The 14,337-nt window shown below is 39.1% G+C and overlaps 1 protein-coding gene across 1 annotated transcript in view; it reads right to left on the bottom strand.

Moving 5' to 3' along the window:
• LOC145780997 (ubiquitin-associated and SH3 domain-containing protein B-like) overlaps nt 1–14,337 on the bottom strand; it is a 63,311-nt gene extending 48,974 nt beyond the window's left edge. Inside the window, exon 1 of the mRNA XM_082592691.1 lies at nt 14,113–14,337. Coding sequence (XP_082448817.1) covers nt 14,113–14,222 — 110 coding nt within the window. The 5' untranslated portion in view covers nt 14,223–14,337. The remainder of the gene's footprint in view (nt 1–14,112) is intronic.

Raw genomic sequence — 14,337 nt, 5'->3', positions numbered from 1 at the left:
GTAAGTACCGGTAGCTGAGTATCGTTTGAAAGCGGAATGGCCCGATTCGGTGAGTCCGATTCGGTGAGAGCCCTATTCGGTGAGAGCCTTTTTCGGTGAGAGCCCTATTCGGTGAGTTTTTTTTTTAAATCATTGCGCGCCGTAGCCTAATTATCATTGCCGTTATAGGGTTAGGGGATAGGGGTTAGGGGATAGGGGTTAGGGGGTTTTTGGGGTTTGGGGGTTTTTGGGGTTTGGGGGTTTTTGGGGTTTGGGTTTTTGGGGGGTTTTGGGGGTTTTTGGTTTTTTTGGGAGTTTTGGGGTTTTTTGGGGGTTTGGGTTTTTGGGGTTTGGGTTTTTGGGTTTGGGGTTAGGGGTTTTAATTAGGCTACGGTACCCAATAATTTTCAAAAAAAAATTCAAAAAAATCACCGAATAGGGCTCTCACCGAATCGGACTCACCGAATCGGACTCACCGAATAGTAGCAGACCCGTTTGAAAGACGCTTTCGATTGTGGTGACAACTATGACTTGCCTTGCATGTTTTATACGAAGTATTCAGGTCATTTCAATTTGTGAGCACGCTTCTCCAGAATGTCGTGACCTACTACATATATATCGTTGAGGTGAAACCAAACCGGGTTATGTCTACTTTTAGGTTTTTTGTTTTATTGCAGTTTCTCGGTTTTTGAACATAGCTCTTTCCAGCACTCCAGGTTTCAGCCTTGTATGTAATCAAATTCAAGGTGAAGCTATGGACATACTCCCAAATATCTCGCATACTTTGAAAGCAAAACTGGGCTATTTGCAATTCTGTGGACATAGCCCTTTTCTAGCTTGATAGTACAAATAGGTCTATGTCTAATGCTACCATAAATTATGGACATAACCCCCTTATTATGGAATCGTGCCAAGGATTTATGTTCAATTTTCCATTCAGGTCATGATGCAAAGTCAAAAAAAAAATGCAAAAGATTCAGTCCTTTCTATAGAATTGTAACATATTTGAATTGCCAAACAACATTCGTGTGGAAATAACTTGTGCAGTGCACCTGAATTAATATGGTATGATAACTGGTGTATCATCGTGCATTCATGTTATTGTTAATCCTTCCTTTTCTGGTCAGGTGGTTAATGACCAGTCTGGTTGACAGTCACTATACGGATATTCCTGCGCTCATGGTTCGCTTCTTGCTTAAGTCACACTTGTGGTAGAGTGACAGAAAACCTATTGCTACATTAAGACCTTAGCTGATACAAAGCGACATTTAATATAACTTATCAAACAGTTTTTTCTTTGTCAATTGTGAAATGGTATTGACACTAAAAACTTTACTTGTCCCAGATGGCAATTTAGGTATTGATAGAAGCTGCGTTTCTCCTTGATAAGAAGCTAGTACAGCAAGGCAGTCGACACTTTTTTTCGAAGTGTCTTACTGTGTATGAACAAGCGCCACTCTTGAGCTCTGTATTGTGGTACTTCCATTTTCAGCAGAAGCCCTTTGATGTCTTTGCAAACAAATTCATCTTGTTGGCAAAAATATGGAAGCAATTCTTTTTCTCTAGCACGGTAAAATGCTATGGAAGCTCCCATTCCAAGACAGTTTTTGTCTTTGAGTCGACATGCCAACATTTCTGCTTCTTCTCAAGATAGGTTAAGATCCCTGATGAGATCACTCAGCTCCTCCGTGTTTGTATGTCTCTGGAATAGCTGAACTACTTTCAAACACACTTTCACCGCTGTTACTTGCAGAACTTTCTACCTCTTCATGAAACTCATCATACTCCATGGCCATGCACTTCCTCACAGTGAGGCACAGGTCATTGAGCAAACTCTAAGTCTGGGTAATTCGAAGTGTTTTCTTGTGACGATTAAACCCCTGTATGTCTACCAAACAGAAGTACCGTAGCAGTCATTGAAATGTCTTTTTGGTTCTCTCCGAACCATTGGTAGGAGAGAGAGGGGCTAGTTGGCTCAAAACTTTTGAACTTCCTGTCATTTCAAAATTGCACAACCAATTTCAATGAAACTCACATAACACAAGCTCTTTCGGTTATTACTGCCAGGCCCTAAGCTAAAATTAAGCTATCTGAACTGACATTCAGATAATTGTGATATTTTAATTTTATAAAATGTGAGCCAACACGCCCCACCCATGGGGTGTGTTGGCTCAGCTTATGGGGCTAGTTGGCTCTACCTATGAAATACTGCTCTTATACACATATCATATGGCAGAACATTTGTTTACGTTGCAAAATGTCATTGATAAAAAAAGAAGGAAAAAAACAGTAAAATTGTGAAAATATTCCAAGTAACATCGAAACAAAACAATAACTACTGATATTTTACATTCGGAAAGAGTTTGTAGTGTCAAATTGAATGAGAGAGTGCAGACTCGACGACCTCCTACGCCTTCAGGGCTACGGTCTCTCGCACTCTCTCATTGGATGCACACTGTCAGTTTTTGTTTTATGTATGTTTCGGCGTTTCGCATTCAAACAAAAATAAAATGACCATCCATCCAAATTGAGTCTTTAGCAGGTATGCTGTGGTTATTACTCTTTGACTTCATCAAGGGCGTCATCGAACAATAATTTTAAACAAGCTTTGGCAGTACCACCAATTGTGATAGGAGGAGGAAGAATTTTAACAATGTCATTCTCACAGACAGAATCAATATCCTCTGGTTCTGGTCTAGCCAACTAGCCCCTCCACATGTGAGCCAACAAGCCCCATCTTGTAAAAAATTATTAAAAAATCATTATTGATTTTGAGAAATTTAATCTTAAATACCTGCAGCAAACATAATACCAGCATAATATGTCTATCACTTCATAACATAGTTACCTTTCCAGCATATGTATGTACCATGATATTTTGACTCAACCATTTAGACAATATCTTAACTTTGAGGATAAAAATCATGTTTTATATCTACTCAAAACCATGTGGAGCTGCGGACTGAAACTAAGATGGCTGAAATTTGACGTACAAACAAGTCGTGTGATAAAAGTTCAAAGTTCACTGAAGCTCACTTTTTAAATCAGGGCCTGAACCAACTAGAGAAGGTGGTTAGGCTCCAGTGCCCGTCGACCGAGGGACAGAGTGGCATCTTTGCGACGAAGCTCAGCAGGTTGGATGCCAGCGAGAACTTAATTCCCAACTTACGAAGTGATATGCTACCATACAATATATTTCTGTTTGAAGAAACCAGCTCTTTACCACAAACACGAATTGTTGAAATAGGCTACAAAACTGGGCAACACTAAAAGGCGGAAATGCGAAAACGCGGAAATAAGCCGAAATAACTTTAGAATTAAAACAGTCATAGTATTTAATGATCTCACAATTTGCTTCTAAGTAATATCTTTCAATGATATATCAACATAAGAAAATGTTCGGTATTGAGTTGTGGCTAAAAATCGCATTTCCGCCTTTTTCCTATTTCAATAAATTCCATTAAATTTCGAAATTTACTCCAATAACTGTGGAATTAAAACAGTCAAATTATTTAATGACCTCAAAATTGCTTCTAAACAATATCTTTCAATGATATTTCAACATAAAAGTAGGTTTGGTGGTGAGTTGTTGTTAAAAATCGCATTTCTGCCTTTTTCCATGTTGCAACATTTCATTCTTTCATGATGAAGTTGTTGCTATGTTAAACAATATGGACGCCAAGATCGTATTTCCGCGTTTTCTAGATCGGCATTAAATCGCTACTTCTGCGGACAATACACCATTTCACGCCCAGCTTATTTCCGCGTTCCGCATTTCCGCCTTTCAGTGTTGCCCTACAAAACTCCATTTGCAATGACTACATGATTGCAAACAAAGCCATGCTCTTTCAAAAGCACCGTGCATCAAATCCAATCCTCGCAGTGTAACGGGCTATGTCCAGTTTTTGTTTTACAACCGGTTGTTACTTTGAGAACCTCATTGGGCTATCTCCAAAAAAGGGTGTAAAAAAAATGGGGGGTGGAACTCAATTTTGAAAAACATCTAGTTGTGTGCAAACCAAGGAGAGCATGGTATGGTTGTAAGTATGTGGCACTGGTGTTTGATCCATTTGAGATATCAAAGACATTCAAAAAAATAAATGTTTTTTTGCGTTTATCTCAGTTTGATGATTTCGAACATAACACCATTTGGTTTTACGTCAACGATATATAGGTCACCAATCGAATGATTGTCCGCAATGGGCGAAATGAAGTAAAGCTGGGACAGTAGGGTGTTCCATTTTGACAAAAAATTTTGAACTTGCACTTACAAGTAATAGTGATTATGAGATGGGATTTTTGGTTAAACGAAGTATCCTTTTTAAATTTTTGACCAACTCGAACGTTTTGAGGTCCCATGACCCCCTTGAAATATAGAGAAATACCCCCTCGGTAAACATAAAATTCAAATGTTTGAATGATCATAACTTCTGGTTAGAACGTAGTAGAACCATCATCTTTTCATTAATTTTGCATGGTTTTTCATGTTGAACAAGATTACATGGTTTTTAAGGTTGTAGAGTAATTTAAAAAAAAAGTTTTTTTGCAAAGTTTCAAAAAAATTACAATACCGTATTTCGCAGCGTATAAAACGACCCATTGTATAAGACGACTCCTGACTTTACAAGCAAAAATCTGTGATTTAAGGTATTTTCGCCAGATAAGATGACCCCCCCACTTCCATCTGTTGGCTATACCGTAGGTGACATTGCAAGTCACTGCATACACTAGTGATACTGCTCTAAGTTTATCGCTTGTTTGCTGTATTTCACGTAGTTAATAACGTTACAATTGGAAGCTGGTATAGAAGTCCCCCCCCCTTGGTAACTCATGACAAAGACTGGACTCACCAAACATAGAGGGTAAAACTACTTTACCTTTGCTTTACTGTTCACACACACTTCAATCCACATGTTTTGGTCAATTCCTCTTTGTCATGAGTTGCCAAGGGAGGGGGGACTTGTATACCAGCTCGCACTGTTTGACGCGCACCTTCTATTTATCGCATGAAAACTCGGTTAATCCCTTTGTTAAATAGGTTCTTCCCGCTGTGAACAGCCGCTTACTACTTCCATTATCTGCCCAGCTGAGTTACACGTTGATTTACCATCTCAAGACGTAGCTTTACCTTAAAAGTCCGACCTTGGATTTTCAGTTACAATTGAGTTACAGTTACAGTACTGCAGTTAACACAGGCTCAAAAAAAGGAATAGTGACGAGAATCCTGAAATATTGCAATCTGAAATACGGCTATGATGTAATATCGCTTGAATGTTTGTATCATTGCATTGAGCTGCTGTGAGGAGATAGGAGATGTCATAACAGCTATTGATGGCAATACAAAATCACTGGATCTTTTAAGTGATGGAGCTGTGTTTAATTTCATTAGCCAACTTAATGGTTGATAAACTACAAAATTACAGAGATAGGCTACTTTGATTAAGTCTTCAGAGAAAAGCAAAAAAATCCTTATCCAATTTTTGAGAAAGATAGCGACATCAATTCCAGGCAACATATCCATAAGAGCTGACCAAGCTTCACTCTTAGTCCAAAGCTGTGCAACATTCCAGGACATTCCTGTTGAGTTGAAGCAATACTTGTTCGTTGCACAGGAGGCTGTCCATCATGCTCGCTGGTTGACTAAGGCTAATGGCTATCTTCGTATTCAACTTTTTAGGCCATTTGCACTCAATGCCACTCAACTTGCTGGATAAAGGTCTATCAGTCAATTTATAGTTGATGTGTATGCTCCAATGTTTATGTCAATTTTTTGCACCCCAGTGCTGTAAACGAACCAGCCATTACACTTTTCAATAGAGATTTGATGGCAGTGTCTGACATAGGCGCCGACTCCGGGGGGGCGGCGTCCCCCCCCCGTGAATTTAGCTCGGGGTGGCTGCCCCCCCGCAAATTATTTAAAAAAAAATCGTAAATCAAATGTTTCCAAGTTCAGATTTGTGTTAGTTTGACCTTCATTGCGGATCGATCTCAATTAAAAGATCTTGTTGATCTTATTTATTGCAACAAGAGCGCTGCTCCTAAGATAACAAAAGAAACAGAAATACGGTAGCTGATAAACGCCAGTATGGTGCCGTTGAAGCATAGTAACAATGATTGAAAAACGTTTTTCTTGATTTCTTCTGCTTTGTTTTTTCTTGGGAGTGTCAATAACGAGGTGCAGTCCCTAAGTTTGCTGCTTGCTCAGTTTAGTATCTACGCGTATTAAGAGCTAAAGTTCAAAGTGACCAGCATATAATTCGAAGTAGCCTACAGGCCTCGAAATTCGTTTTTGTTGATGGCGGACAAACGTGTCCGGTCTGAGCTGCTATCTCGGCGGACAAATCAAGTCTCACGGCGGACACACCAGTTTTAGCCGTCGATCGTCATGCTTAATCACTTTATCTTGATAATAATTCTTCGCACGGTTTTAGAAGGCTTTTTAAAAAATCAGTAAAGTCACTCTGAAAGGCTTTCATCAGAACAACGACTTGCGCTTGAAGAGTCAAAGCGCCGTGTAGCTGGTCAATACGTCACATAACTGATTAACTTCCACCGAACATGGTCGTGTGGCTTATTACATCACAATGCTCTGGGCAAGAGTCCGAAAATTTCTACACCAACGTTACTATTTTCTGTTGTGCAAAGTTTCACAGGCTTTTTTCTTTAAAGGGCGGGGAAACCCAAATTAACTTTTTGCGAGTTTTTTTGTTTCAGCGTGATGTCATTGTGTACAACATGCGTTTTAGCAAAAAAAAATCCAAATTTTGTTGCCCTCGTCTCGCTAAGGCCGCTTTTGTTTGACACCCGTTTGCGAGGTCTCGCGCGCATCAAGCTGTGATGCTGTTCGCTGTGACGTCACAAGGTACATATAGTTGTGGCCAAAAGTTTAAGACCAGACTTGATTTATGACCATTTTTGCATTACTTCAAAATACTGCATCATATATTGTTTCAGTTGCATCATGTTTATGCATCATCTTATATCTGATGCAGTATTTTAAAGTAATGCAAAAATCGTCATAAATCAAGTCTCGTCTTAAACATTTGGCCACAACTATCTTGTGACGTCACAGCGAACAGCATCACAGCTTGATGCGCAACGAGACCTCGCAAACGAGTATCAAACAAAAGCGACCTTAGCGAGACGAGGGCAACAAAGTTTAGATTTTTTTATTGCTAAAACGAATGTTGTACACAATGACATCACGCTGAAACAAAAAACTCGCAAAGTTGATTTGGGTTTCCCCGCCCTTTAAGTTTATTTTTGCGTGTCATGTGAGCGAAAGTGAATTTTCCTTGAGCGTTTTCTTTCTTACTGTAATACCACAACTTAACAAATTTTGTTGCATCTTGCTGTAATAACCTACTCGTATAATCTAATTTAGTAACCAATCTTGCCGTATCATTATTACTCGAAAATCGAAGCCAGACATTGTGACGTAAAACTTGAACTAAATTGCGCGTGATTAGTGTAGAAGTACCTGTACTCTTATCGATTCTTAACGAAAAATTCACCTTTGTTACGCTGATTCAATGTCATCAATCGTTGAAGCAACGTAAAAATCGAAAGTTTTCCTCCTTGAATGGAAGCCAAGGGATACAGTATTCACATTTTCTAGATGCGCGCTAGAATGCGTTGGAAAATATATTATCGCAAAAATTGTTCGTGCTATGCAATGACGATTTGTATCGCTAGTTCCTGTGTTATTTCTCGGCGGACAAATATGACTGATCTAGATGGTACTTCCCGTGGACATCACATGCTGTGACGGCGGACATGTCCGCCGTGAATTTCGAGGCCTGAGCCTTCATTATAAAACTTGGCGATATACAATGTCGGCAGCCGTGGCCGAGTGGTTAGCGCGTTGGGCTCGCAGTCGAGAGCCTGCATGTTCGACTCCAGTCACCCGCACTTGCTGTTGTTTCTCTGGGCAAGAAACTTAACGATAATTGCCTCTACCTAGTGGTCGATTTCGAGTAATGGGTGGTACCAAATTTAAGTCATAAGTAAAGTAGACAACCGGAAACAGACATTGCCGTCGGCTGCAGCGTGGGTCAGGTGTATGTCGGAAGGCGTACACCGATGCATAGCGCTCAAGTCCACTTTCCCGCAATGCAGGATAAAGATAAACAAACAAACAAACAATGGCAGATAGACGCAAACAAACATCAGCATTTTGAATGCAAGCAATCGGACGGCAAGAAAGTTTGCCCCCCCGGCAATTTTCAAAACCCGGCGCCTATGGTGTCTGATCATGCTATTGTAAAGTATGCGATGCCAAGTTTTATCAGGCATGGAAGGTTGGAAGCTTGTGGGTTTCCCCAAAAAATGTCACCCTGGCATCTCATTCTGATGAACCACCAATTTTACCAGAAAACATCAGCAAGATTGCAAGAAAGCCAATAGAGGCCAAAAAACTGAGTCAATGCTTGCGCTATCAAGTAAAAAGACACTCATTTCATTTTATGATGCCACCAGTAAGTGTTCTCCATGTCTTTCATTGGGCACACCGGATGCATGGTGATCGTTCAAAAACAATCAGATGAACAATGAAAGAGTCATTGGACTGCTGAAACGATGTGTCATCTAAAAACGAGTCAAGGATAGCACAGATGCCAATGATGATGATAAATTAGAAAAGACTGACAATGATATTTGCCAATATGTGGTTGCAATGATGCAATAAGATGTCGCATGTTTAGTTATGGTTTAGCATGTTACAAGTTTAATATGAAAATTTAGTACGTTATCGTGAATGTTTTACATTAACTTTGGTTAGTCTTTTGTGTTTTCTTATCTTGTATTTTCTAAGTTGCCTTCTTCTTCTTTCGTTTGAGACTAGATCAAATCAAATTTGGGCAGGTGATGGAGAGCCAGGTGAGTGTAGCTTCGTCCAGTGTTGCTATACCATGCGTTCCATTTGGTGCCTTATAAATCGGACATTCGAGAATGACATGGTCAGCAGTTTGTTCCTTCGCGCCGCATTCGCAGGCCGGTGAGGGAGCCAAACCCCACTTGTGCATGTTGGAATGGAAGCGACCGACTCCGGTTCGGATTCTGTTGAGCTTGACCCAAGTCGGCCGAGGCAGGTCCATACCAGGGGGGCGCGCCACCGGGTGAGGTATAAAACGATGTAGTTTCGTGTCGGTGGCACACCACGCTGCATTCCAATTGTCTTCCATGAAGTGTGCTGCGCTGATGGCATGATCGCTGAATGGATGTAGTAATTCTAAGTTGCCTGTGGAGTGTATTGAAATTCCTTGTATTACTTTCTAAGTAGTGAATGCTATTATCAAGTTTTGTTTAAAAAAAAATATCAAAATCAACTTTTTTGCAATTTTTAAAAAATTACTTTTTTTCCCTTTCATTTCAGGACTTTAAAAACCATGTAATCTTGTTTAGCATGAAAAATCATGCAGAATTAATCAAAAGATGATAGTTTTATTGCATTCAAACCAGAAGTTATGACCATTCAAACATTTGACTTTTATTGTCTAACAGGGGGTATTTCTCTATATTTCAAGGGGAGTGTGGGACCTCAAAAAATTGGAGTTGGTCAAAAATTTCAAAAGGATATATACTTCGTTTGACCAAAAATCCCATCTCATAATCACTATTACAAAAAAACTTTTTTGAAATGGAACACCCTACTGGGACAGACGCATGCGATCAAAACAAAGACAAGTGTCTGCAATCCCAGGCCATAATCTTATGTGCTAAACGTTGTAGAGGAAAACCTCCATCAATAGGACAAATTTTGCGTTTTGCTAATTTTTTTTAATTTTGTAAAAATGCAGTGGTTTTTTTTTTACAACACTTATACCGATGCATGTTTTTTTCAAATAACACTTGGTTTGATTTGTAAAAATTTGGTCATTTTTTGTTTATTTCGGTCATTTTTTTCTGATGAAAATATTTCCTTTCAAGTAGCTGAATAACAACCAAAGTTTGCACTTCCTGACTAGCTACAACATTAAGTTTCGCTGAGAAACGTTGTCGTGTTTTATGTGAGAAAAGTTAGAACAGACAAACGTTTCTTCAACGTTCATCAGCGAAACTCAACCTTGCAACACTCGGCCGAATTTACTATATATTTTTTCGGATATTTTGACCGAATTGACTATATTTTTTCGGACATTTTGCTAAAAAATTGGTCAATGACCGAAAAAAAAACAGCCGCACAATTAGTGTTCTAGAGCTAGACGCTATAAATCGTATGTGCGCGGAAAATCCAAAGTCTCACAGAGACTTGCTATTAACTTACGTAACTTACAATGTTGTATTTGAAAGTATCAATAAAACTTTAATGGACAGGATCCACCACAGACTATGCGAGACTTCTCAAGAGGCACAAGTCATAATTTTAACTTGGGCACTTAAAGTCAACTGATATTTTTTAATGCGAATGCTCTAGTCTAGACACTGCGTAGCCGCATCACTATCAGCAGTTTACAGAACACACTGTGACTGACAGTCAATACTAGCATACGCGTCGACTTCCGAGGGGGGTCGGGGGGCGACGCCCCCTGTAAATTTATGGTTGAGGGGCAAACAAAAATGATTATTACAAGTGGTGTTTCAAAGATAAAATACTTCGCGAATCGCGAAAGAGATTTAGATCATTTGAACGGACTTAAAGAATGCTGAAAGCGAAAAATAGTCTTACGTTGCTCTTGCCCGCAAAACAGCAGTTGATCGCATGGCTTTCTCATAAGCAGTGCCGGTCTTTGGGGTGTGCAAACCGTGTGATCGCACAGGGCTCACAAATTAAGGGGCCCTCAATTTACTCAGAAAATGTAGTGATTTTTGTCATTTCCTATGGAAAAATTTCGATTCAATCCTTGAAGTCAGTTTCGGCTTCAGCTGTATTTCCGAAAAATGCCAAAGAAAACGTGATCTTATCGTTTTGCTATGCCACCGAACAGGGACAGCACCATTTTACAGTAATATTCATACTCAAATTTTTGTTAAACATGCTCTCAGAATGCAACAAATACAATGTAATTTTTCAAAATTTTTGCCCGCCGCCGTCAACCTCCCCCTCCCTTTCAAAATAGTCTAGCTACGCTACTGAATTGGATCATTGTCATTGGGGCCCGCAAAGGATATTCCGCACAGGGCCCAAAATACCCTCAGACCGGCACTGCTCATAAGGTATGGAAATTTCGAAGTAGGCTAGATGGTAGAGTAACTTACGCTGCTGGAATAGTCACGTAACTATTCACTGCAATATTAAGTAAACCAGCTAAATTAGATGCGCTGTTTTCAACGAGGTCTTCCCGCTGTGAGATCAAATATGATTCAACAGAACGCATTGTTTTGTTCGCAATGTGTGAGAATTAAATTGAAAACCGATAAAAGAAAAGGTGTTTAATGGTCTTGGTCGCAGATATTGCTTGCTTTAACGACGTCTTTTACCGCTGTTATCACCTAGCCAACCTGACATGATTGTTTTATGCGGCCGCTAAGGTTTGACATCGACTTCAAGTCTTCAACGATCATGGAATGTTACGTAATTAGAACGATTATTATTATGTATAATATATCCTACACGCAAAAACAAAAAAAAATTGATCTCTTAAAACAGCTCTTTCCGCTGTTTTGTCTCGTGAGCTTTGCATATTGCTCAACAAGTGCGTAAAGTTTAGAATTGACAAGAAATCATTAAATTTAAAAATTTAATTTGAATCACTGCAAATAAACGTATTCAAAACTTTTATTTCGGCCGACACCATTACACACTCCGTAATCTACGTCGGCAATGATTTTGCCCTATAGCAAAAATGTGTTCATTCTGAAAACTGCCGAGCTTGTCCCGTGTACAAGTTGACCTGCCTTTTTGAGGTGAAAATCACTTGCGAACATCTCGACCTATACGCGGTTTTCGATAAGAGAAAACACTTTGTGGTTGTTAATGCTTTGAAGGTAAGTAATTAGCAAAACGAAGCTAATAAAACTGATAGCGGGTTTCCACTCTGCTTGAGATCATGATTTTTTGCGTTTTATTTCGATAATTTTGTTCTTGATTGTTGTTATTCACTCGCACGAAAAGGAAATGAATCGGCTTGTTTTCCAACTGTTTCAATTATGAGCTAACAATATCAAAAGTTTCACGACTAGGCGTACTGCATGTGTAAAACTAATCGTTTCAAGCAGCGGCTCTAATAAATTCGGTTTGCGACCTAGGTGTCAATATAAACAAGACACTAATCTACTGTAAATCAAACACTATTTTAATGGAGTAAAATAGCGTTATGGTTATGACGTCATCACCTTTCTCGCTCCCCAAGGTTTTTTGAAAAGTCGGCGCCTATGATTACTAGGGCCATTTTTTATGACCTAAAAATTGAAAAATATGACTTTATATTTAGAAATATATGACTTTATTCTTTGAAATATATGACTTTATTTTTAGAGCATTAAATTTATGCTAATCTCCGTAGTTAATGATTCGTATGTAAGTTTTTACATGTATTTTGAACAATAACACACTCGAACAACTAACAAAAAACTTCTGTTTCGCTTGAAAATCACTACAAAATTTCAAATGTCTAATGCATGTACCTACCAAACCAGCTACTTAGTAGTTAAGATCTCAGCACTGGCTGACCTAGTGACCTACCGCAAGTGTTTATAATATTCAGAGACTACAAAAAATAATGAAAATAATGCTTCCCCAATGCTTCGTGAAACTCAGCATGAGAACTCTCATTGCCTCCCTTCCACAAATCAATATTGTATTTTAAAGTAAAAATTAAAGGTCATATTTCATGATCTAAAACAGAAAATATGACTTTATAACGACTGACAAGCTTCAATGACTTCAACCACTCTTTGGCCATTTGTTTGTCTCTTTTCTAAGGGGTTTCTCTTAAGCTTCACGATAAACCGTGACGTCGCAAATTGCAAAATAATGTGTCAAGATGATGTCACAATGCAAATTAACATCAAACAGCAAGCGCTAATACTAGACTACAAACAATAATGAAAATGTTGCTTCCAATGCTTTGTGAAACTCAGCGTGAGAACTCTCATTGCCTCCCTTCCTTAAATCAATTATTGCATTTTAAAGTAAAAATTAAAAGTCATATTTTATGATCTAAAACAGAAAATATGACTTTATAACGACTGACAAGCTTCGATGACTTCAACCACTCTTTGGCCATTCGTTTGTCTCTTTTCTGAGGGGTTTCTCTTAAGCTTCACGATAAATCGTGACACTGCAAAGCAACTAGATAAATTATATATGTCACCACCACTAAACTTTCGCTACCGTCGCCCACTTTGGCTGTTGCCCACTTAGCCCGTCGCCCACTTGGTCCGTCGCCCACTTGGCTCGTCGCCCACCTGGTCTCGCCCAAGTGGGTATTGCCCACTTTGTCTCGCCCAGTTGTCGTGTACCGGCATTCACCAAAGTTTTACAAAGCTATTGTGTTTCTTCATTGTATGTTGTATGAATACATTCCCTATACTTCGCTATTTTCTAACCCTAATCTTCAGGGTTAGGTGAGAGTTTTGGCTGGGTTAGAAAATAGTAAAGCAAAAGTAAAGCATTCAAGACACTTAACAGCTACTTCAACCTATATTTTTGGTCAATATGGCATTTTTCATCAGGGCTGAGACGTACACCAGCTTCAAAAATTTGAGGTCAATACTTGCCACAGCGGAATGGCCCGTTTCGGTGAGTCTGATTCGGTGAGTCCAATTCGGTGAGTCCGATTCGGTGAGTCCGATCCCTTAACGGGGGATTTCTTCAATTTTTTTTTTAATTATTGGGTACCATGGCCTAATTATCATTGCCGTTTTAGGGTTAGGGGTTAAGAGTTAGGGGTTAGAGGTTAGGAACTCACTGAATCAGACTCACCGAATCGGACTCACCAAATAGTAGCAGACCCTGCCACAGCAACCCCAAATGAAATATAACCTGGAAAAATTAAAGAGATACCACCACTATTCAGTTTAACTAAATTTAAATCATTTCGATTGTTTAGGAAACAAACATTCAGGGATCTGAAACCCACATCCGACCATCTCCAAATTATTGACATCACAAGAACACATGAGTATGGTGTGGCTGGCTAAAAATCACTAATGACAATATTAAAAACAGGCATAAAACATTTTCAAACTTACGCTCTATCTTTGGGAAAACCCATGCTCAGAAGTACTTGCAAAGATGAAGTATTGCGTAACAATGTGTCTGCGGCATTTTGCTGGAGAAATAATCCTTGGTCTTCTGCCATATTAAAAGTCACTGCATCATACTAGAAACAATGCAATTTGTGTTCCACTACTTTTGTTTAGGATAGGCCTACAGTTTTTTTTTTAATTTTCTTAAACTACAAATTTTTTCTTTAA

This window comes from Aplidium turbinatum, chromosome 12 (assembly GCF_918807975.1).
Source record: "Aplidium turbinatum chromosome 12, kaAplTurb1.1, whole genome shotgun sequence".
NCBI classification, from domain to species: domain Eukaryota; kingdom Metazoa; phylum Chordata; class Ascidiacea; order Aplousobranchia; family Polyclinidae; genus Aplidium; species Aplidium turbinatum.
The sequence above is the reverse complement of the archived record's forward strand: the minus strand, read 5'-3'. Positions and strand labels throughout refer to the sequence as shown.